This window comes from Lepidochelys kempii, chromosome 3 (assembly GCF_965140265.1).
Source record: "Lepidochelys kempii isolate rLepKem1 chromosome 3, rLepKem1.hap2, whole genome shotgun sequence".
In the NCBI taxonomy this organism is placed as follows: Eukaryota; Metazoa; Chordata; order Testudines; family Cheloniidae; genus Lepidochelys; species Lepidochelys kempii.
The window spans coordinates 111,223,549-111,241,135 of record NC_133258.1 but is presented as its reverse complement, the minus strand read 5'-3'; the positions used below and the strand labels follow the sequence as shown (position 1 = coordinate 111,241,135).

The following is a 17,587-nucleotide window of genomic DNA, read 5'->3' as shown; positions in this document are numbered from 1 at the left end:
TAGTAGCTAGCAACAAATACACTACATGATTTGGATGTGTGTATGGGCCTTTTTATTTGTTTTTCCTAAAGTTAATTAAATATTTTAGGGAAAAGCGTGAGAGCAGCCACCAGCAAGAGTTGGTGGCTGCACTCTGAGGCCAACAAATAATTTGTCCTGAGAACCCTTGGATGAAAGCCCATCAGCCACTGCGCCATGGGACCTGAATTACACTGAGCAGTGACCTCAACATGAAATGCCCCCGCCTCACTGCCTCCTGCAAAAGATAAAAACTACTACATAAAAACTGAAATGAGACCTGGACAGGAAGAAAAAAAGGGGAAGAGAGTAATGTGGTCCAGTAACTCACAATTTTTAGTATACAGCCATAAATCTAGCTTTTTAATGGTGTGACATGAGGGTCACAGTTGGCTAGTCTAGGGAGCTACCCATAGGATTTGAAAGAATTTGTGAGGGTGGAGCTAGATGTGAAGAAGAAAAAAAAAGCTGTAGTAGCCAAATAGCTTGGAGATGTCTAGTATGAATGTCTTTTCTAAACATTTTGAATTCTGCATATGAAATAGAATGGCGCAGTACTATTTAATTAGTATGCATAACACAACTCATCATCCACTGAAAGAGTTCATGTTTCTGCAAAATTCAGTGACACAGAATCTAAGAACCCAAATTCATCCTTAGTTTGACCCGGGTGAAGTCAAGAGTATAAGCCCATCGAAGAAACTGGTCCTAGGTACAGTCTTGAAACTGGACATCTGTAAACCTTTTGGAATGCTAGAGAAATTTCCACATGAGGGTAAGCGACTTTTCTTGATTCCTTGTGCTCTATTAAAAATAATACCTCTTTTCTTTTTGATCCAATCCTTTCAGCAAAGTTATTGCCTTCTTGTTGATTGGTTTTTTTAATTGAAAAATAGGGGGACAGACACGTGGTACTGGGAGAACAAGTCCGATACAATATGAATATTTTTAGTGCAAAATTTTATTTCAGTTAAAACAGATAAACTGTAATGGTAGTGATTATCATTTATCATATGAAAACCACAAACTTTTCATGTTAAAAAGAAAGAAATACTAGATGGATTTTGGAATAATACCTGGAAAAGAGAAAAAACTGCATTTTCTGGGTAACAAAACATCGACTTAGAAAAATGTTGAATAATTCTTTTCATCATTAAAAATAAATTCTCTTTCCTAAACAATGGGTAGAGTTAACTTTTCAGGCAGTTACTTTTTTTTCCCTGCACTTTTTCCTTGCTTTTTTTTCTGTGCATCTGGACTTTTCTTCTCTTGCTCTGCTCGAATGGCTGCTTCTTCAGTGGCTAGTGCTTCTTGTTTTTTGAGTTCAGCCTCTAGTAGCTTACTTCTGTATGCTTCCCGAGCACTGAGAACCTTGCCTCGTGCTTCATCTAAGGATGCCTATCCAAAAACAAATCCCCCCCCAAACAAATGAGCATGCATATATATATAATAAGGTTGTGTACCCTGACATTTATGTTTCTTGCTCCTGATCTTCTAGTTTCTCTCTTACTTGTTAATGCATATGCATTGTCTATAGTCCTGTGACAGAGTTGCTCAGTGATTACAAACAGGTGATCTTTTACATCATGAAGAAGAGGAAATAGTTTACAACAATCTTCTTTTTAAAAGCATTTCTAGTACCATAAGCAATTAGTGTGGATAGAGGACTATCCACACGATCAGAAGTGACTATGGGACCTAAATATCATTGCAAGTCAAGCTCCTAAGAGCCTTTGTCACTTTTGAAAATGAGATTTAGGCACTCCTGAAAATTTTATGCTAAGTCCCATTTTCAAAAGTGACTAAGCCGTCCAAGTCCCTCTGACCTTCAATGAGACGTAGGCCCCAAACTCACTTTTGAAATTTTCCCCCTTAACCTCTCCATGCTTCAGATTCCCCATCTGTAAAACAGGAATAATGATACTTAGCTATCCTTGTGCTCTGAGATCTATGGATGAAAACACTTTAAGTGCTGATTAGTGTGGCCAAGATGTTCAGAAGTGACTGAAGATTTTGAGTGCTGAACAACAACCCTCTAAAAATCAAGCCCCTTTAAGATGTTCCAAGTTGGGCACCTTAAAATTAAGGCACCTAAAAACACTAGTAAATTCTGAAAATCATTGTGTGTGCTTTATTAAGGACCAAGTCCTACAAGCTCCCTTCACCCGTTGCAGGCCTGTAATCCGTCAGTTTATTTTATATACCTATTTATGTATTGTGCATCATTCAGTATGGCATATGGGAGCTTTTATGAAGGAGAAAGTTAAAGTGACTGCAATAAATCAATCCATCTTATTGGAAGGATACTTTCACTGGCTCTAATCCAACTCTAAAAGATCAGGACTGGGGTCATTTGATTCATGGTGATTAATGCGTCTCTGTGGCTTGCTTGTCAAAAATCATATTGCTCTTATTGACTCTTAAAGCTTAAGTCAATTTTGTTAAGGTATCTTTACCCACTTCATCTATTAAATAGATCCCAACCTTGACATACTACACTAATGTTGTACCTTCTGCTGAGTGTATTATTTGTAGCTGTGGTTCATCAAGACTTAAGAACTCTAATAGCTTGCTAGCTGGCCTTATGCAGATTTCAGGAAGACTGCAACATACCAATATTGTCTCGTTCAACTGAAAACATCAGCAGTGATTATTTTTTTGACAATCCAGTTTTTTATTTTGTACTAAGTTTCCTCTCCTTACTGAAAAAAAGCTACATAGCTCTGCATCAAAAACAGGCCAAACTGGAAATGCCAGATCTAGGACATACATACAGGTATGTACCAAACACTCCGCTTACTCTCACTTTGCACCATCCTGCTACGTTATTTACAAAGTAGTGCCCCTAGAATGTAGTACCTCAAGAAATGTATTCTAGAGTATCACCTCTACAATGTTGTGTGACACTCCTATTTTTCTGGGAACCTTGTGCTTTAACCATGGCTGAAGTGAAATTTCAGGCTCATTTACTCTAATGAAGTGTACTTATTATAGAAGGCCAAATGGGTGTGTGTGCATAGGTGGCTGAAATCACAGAAAACCTATCTATGGACTTACTTGTAGATGCTCATACATTTCAAGCATATTTTGCTTCAATAATGTGCGAGCATTTTGGTCTTTTTCTCTTTGTTCCAGAACCAGCTGCCGAAGCTCCCTAAAATGATTTATTTCTTCTGCTTTACGCAGCTCCTGCTGTTGAATGATAGACTCATTTCTTAGCACAGGCTCAGGCACTGTTTTTCTGTAGGAAATACAAACATTATTTGTCTCACTTCAAAGGCAGATTAGAACAGTTTTTACATGACTGATCGCCTGTATACAATATATCTAGTTGTACAATTCAATGTTATATCATGATTCTAAGTATGGTTAAGGAGCCACTTTTATTCTCACCCATTGTTTACCGATTATCATAACTGGAAAAATGATTCTTTTGGCCAAAATTTCTCATGCTTGATCCTTTGTTTTAAAATTTTGGTAAAATTGTGCTCATCCCTATTTTAGTTATTGGATGGGAATTCAGGTGTTTCTCACAAAACAGGGACATTTTCAGATCTTTTTCATATTTCAATAACTCAACACAATTTTGAAATGGTATGTGCTCAGTGAGTACCTGTAAGCGTTTTGATGATGTTAATAAAAATTGATTGAGAAATAAAGATGCTATAAACTATTGAAGACATAACATAAAATCCTAGAAAGTGTCAAGCATGTGACAAGATATTGGGTCAAATTGTCTGCTGTCTTAATTTCATTCTCTTCAGTATCATACCAGTTTCCTTCCCAATTAAAGCACTGATTCAGGAAATTGTCCTTATGCAGGACAGCACTTCAATATGTGCTTATCTTTAAGCAAGTGTGTGACATTGCACTTCATATGATTTTATGAAAATATGCTAATGAGTGTGAATATAATGTAACTGGAATATGCTTCAAGCAAAAGGTCTCTTGTAAGGTATCATTATAAAGCTTATAATCTACTGAGTGTGTTCATCCCATTTGTATGCATGTATCATTCTTGTATCTGAAACTAGGAATATAAAATATAACTCTGAGGTCCTATTGTAGTTATGCAAAGCGTGGGCCATTAATGGTGGTTTAGAATCTTGATGGCTCCCATCAACCAGGACAATTGACCGTAGATGGCTCTGTTTACTTGCAAGCCTTCCTGTGAGTCAGGCCAGGAAGAATGAAGGCTTGGGGGTCTCACAGGATATGTGACCATGTTCCCTGGTACTGGAATCCATCTTAAACCTGGTGCTTTTCCATTTGGAAGGAGGGGTGGGGACCCATAGAGACAAAATATTCCTGCCTTGTGCCAAAGCTATAAAAGGGGGTTGAAGAGAACAAAGGAGGTTCCAGTCATGAGAAATCCCCTAGTTACCACCTGAGCTGGAACTAACAAGGATTGTAACAGGGGAAAGGATTGGGCCCAGACTAGGAAGGAATCTAGTGTTTGAAAGAAGCTTATTGGAACATTTTTCAGGGTGAGATTTCATCTGTAATCAGTTTCTTAAATGTATTAGGCTTAGACTTGCATGTTTTGCTTTATTTTACTTGGTGACTTGCTTTGTTCTGTCTGTTATTACTTGGAACCACTTAAATTCTACTTTTTATACTTAATAAAATCACTTTTTGCTTATTAATTAATCCAGAGTAAGTAATTAATACCTGGGGGAGTAAACAGCTCTGCATATCTCTCTATCAGTGTTAGAGAGGACAGACAATTTTTGAGTTTACCCTGTATAAACTTTATACAGAGTAAAATGGATTTATTTGGGGTTTGGATCCCACTGGGAACTGGGTATCTGGGTGCTAGAGACAGGAGCACTTCTTAAGCTGTTTTCAGTTAAGTCTGCAGCTTTTGGTGGACGTGGTTTGGACCTGGGTCTGTGTTTGCAGCAGGCTAGCGTGTCTGGCTCAACAAGACAGGGTACTGAAGTCCCAAGCTGGCAGGGACAACGGCTCAGAGATAGTCTCGGCACATCAGGTGACAGTCCCAAGGGGATCTCTGTGACCCAACCCGTCACAATGTGCTTAAGTTCCATTGAAGTCAATGATGTGCTTAATTGCTGGCCTGAACAGGAACGGACTTAAAACATGCTTCAGTGAACTGGGGCCTAAGTGTGTCTATATCTAGATAGCTGCACATTAACACGCAGTAAAACGTGTTTATTCCAGTGATTAGACATATTTCTTTAAATGTATCATTATCATTACATTACATTGCATTAAATGTAGTACTTGAATCTTGCATCACACACTGACATACTGGAAGTGCACTAAGTATGATTATTTTAATGTCTGATCATTGAAACTAACACATATTAAAATAAATTTCCCAGCATGTGCATTGTCTGGATTCCACCTATTTAATTCTCATGTCACACATTGTGCTATTGTTCAATTCCTGTTTTATTTATTTTTATACAAAGAAAATTAATTGCACTTAGCTATAATAAGGCATAGATTTTAAACACACAAAAGTCAGGTATCAAGCTGAATTCTGATATCACTTATACCTCTATTGAAAAAACTATTGACTTCAGCTGAATTACTTCAGTTTCATAACATGAAAGTGAGCTCAGAATGCGATCGTGGTTTCTACAGCTACTGTGACAGGCATATAAAGGCTAATGCCATATACAGTAATTCAAAGTACTGTAGTCTATACTGTATGCACCCAGGGATGAGTTAGAGTTGTGGAAACAATATAATGCATTTCTAACTCTTCTATTTGTAAATTCTTACTGTAAATACTGCATTAACATATTTTTTAGCATTTAATTACATTTGCTCCAATTTACCTAATGTAGGGGGTTAGGTCTAGAGGTTCCCATTCCTTTTGCAGAGCCTGTATGCTTGTGTCAGTGCCTGCTGGTGATGCTGTTATTTCAGGCACAGGAGAAACTGCATCTGCAATAAAATAGATTAAACTGGTTACTTTGTTTTGCCATGAAAATTTTCCTCTCCTTCTTCATAAAGTTCTATCTTCTTCTGGCTCAGCAGCACACATTATTACAAGCTGAGCAGGAGAACAACTAACATTTAGCTACTGCTATTTCTTGTGTTATCACTACAGAATCCTAGAAGATGGAAAGTATTGTACATCTGTCAAGGAACATTTTTAAACCTTCACAATATCTATTTTATATATAAACTTAGTTAAACCCATATTGCTCACAAACTATTATGGCCACTTTCAGCCATTTCCAAGTTATTCATCTCCCGAAAGGATCCGAGAGCAAAGTATCAGCCCCAAAGGCAAAAGTGTGAGATAGTTATGAGTATGTGAAATTAAGCGCTTATTACAGAAACAATTTTTCAACCTTTATTATGTCTGGTGTCGGGAGAATGCTATGATACTGTAAGTGCTGACAGACCTAAAGCAAAACCCCAGGTCCAAAGTCCTCTGAGCTTTGCGGGGGAAAGGAGAGTTGAATCCTAAATCAGAATTCAGTTTTTGACCCCATCTTCATAACAGACCAGATTAAAATCTTAGACTCATGTGCCCCCAGACTCTGGTTTGTTTGAATTTTTGATCCAAATGTTACAGCTCTGTTTCATCTCTAAATTATGTAGCATTTGAAATTTTGTATGAAATTAGTAGTTCTACCTCTTAGGTCAACACAGCCCAGAGACCCACTTCCAACGTGTCCATCTGGAGGATAAACAGTTTTGAAAAATTATGGTTGAAGAGAACTGGCATCTGGGTTAGCGATTTCTTCAAAGTGCTGAAGGCCTTGTCACTTTCCTCTGTCCCTTGCACCTTTCTGCGGCGGGTGCTTTTTACCAGGTCAGTAAGGGCAGCAGCTACCATGGTGAAGCCAGGCACAGCCTATAATAGCCAGCAAGGTCTAGGAAATGTGGTACTTGCTTCTAGGTTGATGGGGTCAGGCAATGGGTCAATACATGGACTCTATCCACCGGGGATGTAGCCGGTCCTGTCCCATAGTGTACCCAAGGTATGTTACTTCTCTCTGTCCCAGGTGGTATTTGGCAGGATTTGACTTCTTGAGGGCCTGCATAATCGCAGTGATGAGCTGTAGGTGATCTTCCTAGCTGCAGCTATAGATGGCTATGTCATCAATACAGACAGCTGCATAATGGCAGCAGGGATGCAGCACCTTGTCTATCAGTCACTAAAAGGTGGCGGCTGCTCCACACAGGCCAAAGGGCACGGTCACAAACTGATAGAGGCTGAAGGGAGTAGGGAAGGCTGTCTTTTCCCAGGATGCCTTTGTCCGGGGGATTTGCCAGTACCCCTTGGTCAAATCAAACATGGTACTCGGAGTTCCCAGTCTCTGTAGTAGCTCATCCACCTGAGGCATCAGATACATGTTGATTCTTGATATAGCATCGATCTTTCTAAAGTCTGTGTAGAATCTTGTTGAGCTATCAGATTTTGGCTCTAGCACAAAAAGATTCCTCCACTCACTGTGGGATTCCTCGATGACCCCCAGGTTTAGCATAGCCAGGGGTGCTTCCCACATCTTCAGCAGGGCTTGATGATTCTCTGTCTGGGCATCATTGCAATGTGATGTTGGGTTAAGGGAGTCCTCCCTGGGAGGGCAAAAAACACCATGGGGAAGGCCTGAGACAGTTGTAGTGTTTGGGCTTACTGCCTCCAGTCGATCTCTGACCGCTCTGGCACAGGGATTTGGTCCGGAGATGTAATGGCTTGAGGCCCCACTTCTGGTTCTGGGGCATACAGGGCCATCAGATGTGATACATTTGTGTGTTCTTCCATCTCACAGGCTGATGGATGTTATAGTCCATTGGTCTTACCTTTCTTACTACTTCAGATGGCCCCCGTCACTGGGCCAATAGTTTTGATTCAGATGTCAGGAGTAACACCACCACCCTGTCTCCTCGTTTGAATGTTCACATTGTACCCCCTTGTTGTAGGTACATTTCTGGGTTTGTTGGGCCTTCAACAGGTTTTCTTTGGCAAATCCCACTAGTGTTTTCAGGTGTACTCGTAGTTGGAGCACATACTGCACTGAGCCCATGACCAGAGACTCCTGTTCTTCCCATGCTCCCCAAAGGAGGGCCAAAATTCCTTGGGGTTGCCTCCTATACAGAAGATCAAAGGGCGAGAACCCCAAGGAGGCGTGTGCGATCTCTGGTACAGCAAATAGCAATGATGGTAGCAGCTGGTCCCAGTGCCAAGGGTCTGCGTCAATGAATTTGCTCAACATGGCTTTCAGTTTCCCACTGAACAGCTCCACCAGCCCATCTATTGGCAGATGGTAGACAGAAATCCTGAGGGCTTTGATCTTCAGCAGTTTGCACAATTCCTGCATCAGTTCAGACGAGAAGTTGGATCCCTTGTCTGTCAATGTTTGCCTTCATATTCTGATCTTCATGAGTTCATTCGCTATGGTGGGTGCATTAGTTGTGTGTAGCGGGTTGGCTTCAGGGTACTACATGGCACATTCTACTATCACTAATATATAATGGTGGCCTTGTTCGTTCTTCTGAAGGGTGCCCACAAAATCCATTCCTACCCATTTGAAGGGTACACCCGCCATGGGGAGCAGATTAGGGAGGTCTTTGGCATCCCTTAGGGCCCTGTCAGCTAGCATTTGGGGCACAAGGCACTGAAGTTATGCACCTCTTTGTGGATGCCTGGCCAGAAGACTCTAAGGGCCACCCTCTCCAGTGTCTTTTCTCTCCCTAAGTGTGGTAACCTCCAGCAGAACTTCTTGGGTACCAGTAGCCATCACTTGCGGGGGAGGGGGAGGGGACTTGGGGGTCTCTCATGACTCAGTAAAGCTGCTTGTTCCAGAGTTCGAAGTGGGGGCCACTGCTTTGCCCATTGAGTTTCGCCTTCCTCCCCATCAGAGATGGCCACCTGCTCCCAGGTGTGGCTTAGTGTCTAGTCCTCTTGTTGTTCCCACACAAAGTCCTCATCTTCTGGTAAGCCAATCATGACTTACTTCCTTGTCCCTAGAGCTAGCAGGCTGCTGAGTTGGTGTCCCTGGCTATCCAGAGGAGCCCTCCTCCAGGGTCTTCTGCCATATCTTGACCCATAAGCCTGCTCATTTTCAGCTCTGGGTTGCTTTCTGTGGGGGATTCCTGCTCCAGTGCTTGAGGAGCTCCCTAATCCACTTCCAGGCTTGCCCTAAAAGGATCAAGTAGGTCAGGGTGGCTGCCAGGCTGACTCGGCAAGTCTCCATGTGACCTCCTACCCTCAGCAGCATGTTTGTCACAGGGTAGAGTCGGAGCATCTAGCATATTGGGAGACTCTATCATGGTTGCCCGTACAATGGTTTGGCTAAACCTAGAGACTACCAGGCCCATCTCTTCAGCTCTTTGACCAATACCTGCAAGCAGCATTTTGGCTGGGCCCCACTTACAATCTTTCGTGCCTGCCATCCATGCCTGGCCATAGCTACAATCCATAAAGGAACACTCCTGCCTAACATGCCCTTCCTGTGCACACTCGAAGCAGCTCCCCTTCGGGGTCAGAGGCGGCTGGTTCCCTTCTGGGGCCGTAGGGTCTCCAAGTGGGGCATACCCCTTTCCTTGGCAATCCTGGTCCCCTCACTGCTCCACCTTGGTCATGTCCTCTGGGTGGGAGCAATCCAAAGGGGGGCAGCTGGCTCAGCCACCTTCAGCCTCCTCTCCTAGCATGGTCCTTGCTAGGGTTCGGTGTCCTGGTTCTGGGGGCCCCTGTCCTCGATGTCGGTGAGACTGGACTATTGGCCAGCACGTAGTTATCCATCGGGGTCATGGCTTCCACCAGGGTGATGTTAACCACACCACTGTATAAACCCTACACTGTGGTATTTGCTGTATTCCTTTTACTTTGACTATGAAATGCTGCAAAAGTTGTGGCAAATTTGACTACAAGTACTCGGGTAAATTTCAAGATGTAATGGTGCTCACTATAGTTTGTTTCTATGAAAGTATCTGGTTCCTTTATTTAATACAGCAACCAACAAGAGGCTTTTAAAGATATTATTGGAATTTTCTCCCCAGCAACAAGAAAGATAGTGCTTGAGCATTAAAAGATTTTACTCCTAGGCTGGAAGCTTTTGTGTCAGTATTTGCAGATAACTGTAGCTGTTTCAAATTAATTTTTAAAAAGAGTTTTGAAATGCTTCATATGAAAAGCTAAATGTGCATTCATTCTGTTAAAAAAAATTGCTCTCCCCTGCTGGATGATCCTCCTAAATTGCGTATATGGGTAAAATGACAAACTCAATTAATAAATAGCAAGAAATAAAATTAAATTAAATTGAAGGCCCAAATCACTACTGAAATCTAAATTGCTAAGCTGGCATATCTAAACTCCCTATTTTCCATTCTAATTACTTGACTCTAAGTTCCTGTTAAGGCGGAGAGGGAAATAGAATTCACAGAACTGCTCATCATAGAATCATAGACCTTAAGGTCAGAAGGGACCATTATGATCATCTAGTCTGACCTCCTGCACAACGCAGACCACAGAATCTCACCCACCCACTCCTGTAACAAACCGCTAACCTATGTCTGAGCTACTGAAGTCCTCAAATTGTGGTTTAAAGACTTCAGGGTTTAAATCCTCCAGCAAGTGACTCGTGCCCCACACTGCAGAGGAAGGCGAAAAACCCCCAGGGCCTCTGCCAATCTGCCCTGGAAGAAAATTCCTTCCCAACCCCAAATATGGCGATCAGCTAAACCCTGAGCATGTGGGCAAGACTCACCAGCCAGACACCCAGGAAAGAATTCTCTGTAGTAACTCAGATCCCACACCATCTAACATCCCATCAGAGACCATTGGACAAATCTACTGCTAATAGTTGAAGATAAATTAATTGCCAAAATTAGGCTATCCTATCATATCATCCCCTCCATAAATTTAGCAAGCTTAGTCTTGAAGCCAGATATGTCTTTTGCCCCCACTGCTCCCCTTGGAAGGCTGTTCTAGAACTTCACTCCTCTGATGGTTAGAAACCTTTGTCTAATTTCAAGTCTAAACTTCCTGATGGCCAGTTTATATCCATTTGTTCTTGTATCCACATTGGTACTGATCTTAAATAATTCCTCTCCCTCTCTGGTATTTATCCCTCTGATATATTTATAGAGAACAATCATATCTCCCCTCAGCCTTGTTTTGGTTAGGCTAAACAAGCCAAGCTCTTTGAGTCTCCTTTCATAAGACAGGGTTTCCATTCCTCGGATCATCCTAGTAGCCCTTCTCTGTACCTGTTCCAAAACTTTGAATAAAACTCAAGATTTTAAACAGGATATTTTAAAATCTATGCATGTTCAATGCTTCATCTCTTTACAACTCCAACTTTCCCTCAGGTTGATATCAGTTGTGTTTTTTATTACACAACTTGTGCACAACACTATGTCATTCTGTGACAATAGGATTAAATGAGCCAAGATTGTTTTGGTTTGATGAGAGTTTAATTTACTGAGAAAGCTTCACTGTTCTTGCTCTCCTGTTTATATCAGGCAGAGAACACAACATTTTCATTTACTGCTGACGTCTTTTTCAGCTGTTGAATTTTTAATCTTAAATACAAACATGGCCAGATTAAGCCGATCTTGGTCCCCTTGTGGCCCTTCCCCGAGTGGGAAGGAGAAGCCACCTACACAAGAGCCCTGGCCTGGGTTAGTGTTGGGTGGGGACCATCACTTCTCTTTGGCCAAACTGGGACTTTCCCCTCCCTGGATCACTAGTCTCTGTTTTTAAAAGGACTGTTGTCTGTCCTGAAGGCCTCAGCTATTACCCACTAGAGCAGCGTGGGGAGGCGTCTTCCATCACTAGCCCAGCAAAGCCAAGACAGGACGGCAGAAAGGAGATTTTCTTCTCCTCCTAGCCCACGGTCCTCTGCTGGGGTAGTGTTGACGAGGGCCCTGGAAAGCAACAAGATGTTCCATTAAGATGTTCCTGCCTGTCAGAGAGTTCATGTCCCACTTCATATGTCTCAGAGAGCTATTTCGCAGGCTGTCTGCAGAGCCAGGCAAGTGATACTACATCAGTTACACTTGATTCACATTTCAAGTTTTTCTTTGCAAGCATGAGGGCTAGAAAAATAACTTTTTTAAAAATTAAAGCTGAATTCCTGATGTCATCCCATGACTCCAGGAGCTGCAGCCCTAGACCCAGGTCTACAGTGCTTATGCCTTAATATAGCCTTGTGTACAAGAACTATACCACCTTCCTTTCCTTCTCCCACACAAATTTCATGGTAGATGGACTTTACCAGGACAGCCACTCCCCCAGAGTATCAGCTGGCTGTGGCCTACTGTACCTTATTTGTGGTAGCTGGCCTATGGTACTGTGCATGGGGGGTTGAGCATGCAGCATATGGGTAGTGAAGGAGCCTTCTACATGGTGGTCTAGCAAGGGTGCTAAATGAAGAATTGTAAGTGCCTTTGGGGCTATTCATCAGATAATTATTCTCCAGAACAAAACAACATTTACAAAGATAATGCACACAAAAATGCTCTCAAAGGCCCCTTTCTCCAACTGCCACTCTTTAAGGGACTGATCCAAAACCCATCAAAATCAACAGAAAGTCTTCCATTTACTTCAAGAGTCTTTGGATCAGAACGTAAATGCTCAATTTAGTTCAAATTTTGGCATTCAGTACATGGTTGGTGACCATGTTAATCAAATGATCATGTTGCACTCATGTTCTGAGCACTCCAGACCCAAAACAGTTGAACTGTATTAAATGTATGAAATATAGCTGTGGTTTTAAAAATAATAAATGTGTGTCAAGTAAGGGGGGCAATCCGCAGGTTCAGGATAAATGAAACATATGATCAACATTTCGAATTTACTGAATGAGTATGATACAATTTTACTCAGAAAATTAATCTGCTGGAAATGCTGCCCAGATTTTTTTCATTACTGTGTATTCCTTAACACAATGGTTTTCAAACGTTTTAGGCTGCATATCCCTTTCCAAATAATGTAGTCTACCACATACCCCCCATCTAAAATAGGGTTATAATATACCTATGAAAACAGAAAAAAAAGGTCTGTAAGGGATAAGTTCGCCATTTCAGGATTTTTCTCATGATGAGAGCTCACGTAACCCTAGGGGTACACGTACCTCAGTTTGAAAACCACTGCTAAATTTAAAATTGCCTCTCTTGTACAAACCTAAATGGCCAGCAGTAAGACAGCAACATTTTGTATATATTGTAGGAGAAGTCTAGACATCAGGTGTCTCTCTCTCCAGATAAGGGGAACTCATCCTAAAAGCAGCTGCAGGATAACTATTAATTATGGGGACTCTGTTCTACAACCTAATATACAAGGAAATAAAAATTCGAGATTTAACTCCATTTAAAATGTAAGAAGTAGCTATTGCAGTATACCTATAAAGCACAAGACATGGTGGGCTAGGTGACAATCTCTTGGGCTTTATGTTCTGATATATACAGTTAAGAATTATTTTCCTATTTGGCAATGTATTAGTGTTAACAGTTTAATGAGTGGGTGTGGACATATTTTTGATTCGTGCACATATTAGTCACACGTTTGAATTCCACCCAAATTCACAGAGACCAATGTTGTTACAATCAGGTTGGTATTTGATACTGTGTACTCTCTGGTGGGCTGATCTCAGTACTATTCTTAGCAGCAAGGCGCTGCAACAAAAAAACCACCAGGACAATTTTACTCTTGTTGGAATTCTCACAGAGTCCAGAGATTGTTAGGAAATGGAAACTGAGCTACCCCTAGAAATATGCCCTGCCAGAAAGTTGGATGACGTTTGTAGAGTCTGTGGAGAAGCTTGTGCTGCTACAGTATGTGCTGCATATGCTCTGTGGCTAGTACGTCACTTTCCAGAACGGTCAGTCTGGCCCTTTTCAGAAGCATTACATTAAAACAGAAAATGAACATCAAGAAATAGTAATGTCCTTGAATCATGGTGACTATTTCAGCTTCTGAATTCATTTTTAATATTTCTACAGCTATGACCTCTACATCAAACATAGTTCAATAGGGTATGTGTTTTTGCAATGAACGTACACAAATAACTAAAGTAGCGTTTACTAGTTAGAACCCCAATGTGCACTGAACAATTTTGATGAGAGCTATGTTATCCATTTGCCATCAGCATTTAATGAGAAAGGTTGTTCTGATCAAAAGAGTAATGCACGATGGGATGTTTAATCTCCTAGGATCACAAGTCTGTATTAAAAAATAGGCTAAGACATGCATAGGCCATAATTTAGGATGCATCACAGAAAAGTCTGTACTAGATAAATTCTGTCCCAGAATTTTCATTTCTGCAGCCTCCTGCCTGCCATGTAATTACTCTTTCTGAATAACTTTAAATTAGAATTCTTCTAGGTAGGACAACTTGTTTTGCAGAAAAGTTATACACATACCTCCTTCCCCTGGACCCAGCGCAACACTGACTCTTTCAGGCTCAGCTGTGGGCTCTGTGGGCTTCTGTGTGCACTTATTAACAAAGTGCATACGTTCCTGAAAAGCCTAGAAAACAAAAAATGATTTAGTCTGGATAATTAAAAAATAGAAGTACTGCAAACTATTTTAAATGTCAAAGAATCTTTTTAAAAAAGGAAACTAACAAATAATGCAAGAAATCTTTTTAAAGGAATTTTTAGCTCTAGTAAACCCTTAATAAGGGTTGATATATGATTTATGATTATTGGTGAGTAGTTTTGTTTTGATAAGTAAGAAAGTCATCCCTCATGGCTGATTAGTGAGCCACTGAAAAAAGGATAAATATGGGAGAGTGACTTGTGTCACAAATATACTCTAGAGGGGCACTGCTTAAATCTTCTCTGAAGCAATAACAATTTGTCAATCAATATCTGACATTCAGTTTTTCAATATATGTTTTAAAAACATCTGTTATTTAGTTTTAACATGCCATACTCATGGGAAATAAAGTGACACTGCTATTAATGTCAAGTGCACCTTAAGTGAATGGGCAGGAGTCCCTAAATAAGTCCTCATGATTGTGGTTCACTAAAACCAAGAGTATGCAATAAAATTTTAATAACAGCTTAAAACTCAAGTGGCTGACTTTTTTATCACTACAAGTCTTTGCATACTGAATATATACAGTATATGCCACATTTATGATACTAATGCTGTCTGGAGCATCTATAAACAATGCATCATTAGGCTGTTGTCTATAACTCTTCCTGAGGCAGGAAGCAAAAACTGAGATTTTTACACAGATCTAGTGCTGGGTTACCTGCAAATATATCTGGAGAAACAAAGCCTGTTTTACACATTGCCTTTCCTCCTGTTATGGCATCATATAACATATGTTGTGTCAGCGTGTGAACTGACATAAGAAATCAGCAATACAAATAAATATTTAAACAAATATCTTTTCCCCCTTAGATTAAGCAATTACTGTTGTAATCATTTGATACTGTTTAACTGTTAGCACTTACACAGTAAAAACAACCTGTTGTTAACCATAAAGAACAGAACACTGACAAAAACCAGAATTTAAAGTGCTACTCACTAACAGTCAATGAGAGATTCTGTAGAAGTTTGGACTGTATTCTTAATACTATGATCTGTTTTTTGGAAAATTAAAAAAATTCTCTAAAAATTGCTTTTGCATTTCATTTAGATTTAGCAACAGTAAAAAGTAGTAATAAACTAATAAATAAAAAACACTCTTTACTCTGGGCCAAATCCCAAAGTCTTTCCTCAGGCAGGAACTACCCCTGACTTCAATGTTTTTCCTCAGTAAGCTTTTCAAAATCTATCTCTATGAAATTGGGCCATGTTTCTGCAATCAGATGCTCACAGGTGCAAGGATTGGGCTGTGTGAGTCTGATTGCAGGAGTAGGACCCAAGTAATGGATATTACTTTCCTTGTAAGCATTTCCTTACAGGTCTGTCCCCAGGGGAAGGCCGTTAATTGACTCCCATGGGTACTTCTCACTCTTTAAACTGCGCAACACTGTCCCTCTTTCTGGGGAGTGAATGCAGAGCTCCTAATTGGTACTGTTCTGACACAAACCACCCTTGGGACTTTTTACACAATGTAACTGTAATAGGATGAGCTCCGATTACCTTGACAGCTCTTCCTGGTTCTGCAGACTCCCATGCTTGTTTCATGGCTTTGATCTCATCTGCTCTCTCTGTGTCTTTCTTCAGTTCCAGCACCTCTGCCTCACTCTGTTCAATGACGAGACGCAAGATCCAGTAAGGTTTGTTCGGATCAGATTGCTGAAGGTGGAATGGAGCAAAGCCAGTGAACTAAACTTATTGGTTAGTCTACAGTCATTATTTCTTTTTAGGATCTAGTCATTTTTTTCTGCTCTTTGATAATTTCCCACTTTTTTGAGAGTCCTGCACACTTTTAATATTCACTGCTTGGTAGAGCGTGATTGCCAAAGGAAGCCTCTTTTTTATTCATGCCATCCTCTGATGTTCACAGGTATGCTCACACTCAGTAGGGAGTGACTGCACACCAGATGGCTGGAATTAAATCATCATGAAAGTTCTCTTATTCCATTTCAAGTATATCAATGTTAAAAATAAATGTCTTTCACTGACACTAGCTTACCAATGAGATAATCATTTTGGAAAAGGATGGTAATTTTCTGACTAAGAAGCCAATTGTGCCTGATCAGTTCAGGTGCAGAGCTCCTTTTGAATAGAAAGAGTCTCAGCCACCTCTGTAGCAGCTTGTCACCTTTTGCCTACATCCTACGAAGGGCTCGCTGAACAGTCAAGATACATGCAGGGAGGAGGTGGACATGTCTTTTCCCATTCCCAGCGGAGCTGATGGTAGACATCTAACACAGTTGGAGGTTCTATAGATTTTCTGAGGACAACACCTGCAGTTGCAGAAGCCCTGACAGTGTGGCTTCATTGAAGCTGTACCGCCAAGGACCAGGGGACAATGCTAAAGATGCATCCCATAGTTAGCATGGATTTCCCCCACCTCCCCCACATGAAGCTGTAGGTATATGAAGAGGCCTCTCAGAACAATTAGGGAGAAATTCTGCATGAAAACCTCATGGAGACATCCTTCACTTTAACTCCCTCCTATGGGTTTCCCGTAGAAGGATGATTACAATTAAAATGATACCACTAAAGGATGAATTATCATTCGTTTCCCTCCTTGGGAATTAGTCTATCTGCAATCTATAAAGGTTAATTAGACCATTTAGTAAAGATTGTATGCTAAAAATGGTTTATCTTTACTTTTGCCCCTCACTCCATTTTAATGACTTGGCTCACTGTTGATCTGGAATTTACTGGGCCTGATTCTGCTCTTACTTATACCTGTGTATATTGGAAGTAGCTCCAATGAAGTCAATTCCATGGGTGTAAGCTGGCTTTTGTCAGTTTGCACATATCTTATGGTCATTTAAAATCTTTTAATTATACATATTTTTTAATTTTAAGAAATTATGAAAGTTTTTAGAAACAAAAGAAATTAGCACTTGGAGCAATTTAAAAAAGTTTTGAAAGATCTGAAGCTTTCTACAAACTGATCAATCTTTGACACAAATCACGTTTTCTCCCTAAGTGTTTGCGTTCACGAGGGGATTTTACAGTAGTGTTTCAGTTATCAGAACATTGTCCATTTTGTGAGCAAAA

General features: G+C 40.6%; 1 protein-coding gene across 3 annotated transcripts in view; it reads right to left on the bottom strand.

Moving 5' to 3' along the window:
* Nucleotides 1-1,005: 1,005 nt before the first annotated feature.
* Nucleotides 1,006-17,587, bottom strand: part of ADGB (androglobin) — a 224,409-nt gene continuing 207,827 nt past the window's right edge. For 2 of the 3 annotated variants that reach the window (XM_073337563.1, XM_073337565.1), the window contains 5 exons: nt 16,049-16,204; nt 14,371-14,476; nt 5,826-5,934; nt 3,076-3,259; nt 1,007-1,416 (listed from right to left, as the gene is read on the bottom strand). In XM_073337563.1, the coding sequence (XP_073193664.1) occupies nt 1,225-1,416; nt 3,076-3,259; nt 5,826-5,934; nt 14,371-14,476; nt 16,049-16,204 (747 nt within the window). In that variant the 3' untranslated portion in view covers nt 1,007-1,224. Of the gene's footprint in view, nt 1,417-3,075; nt 3,260-5,825; nt 5,935-14,370; nt 14,477-16,048; nt 16,205-17,587 lie in introns of all 3 variants that reach the window. The other variant, XM_073337564.1, reaches the window with a different exon arrangement.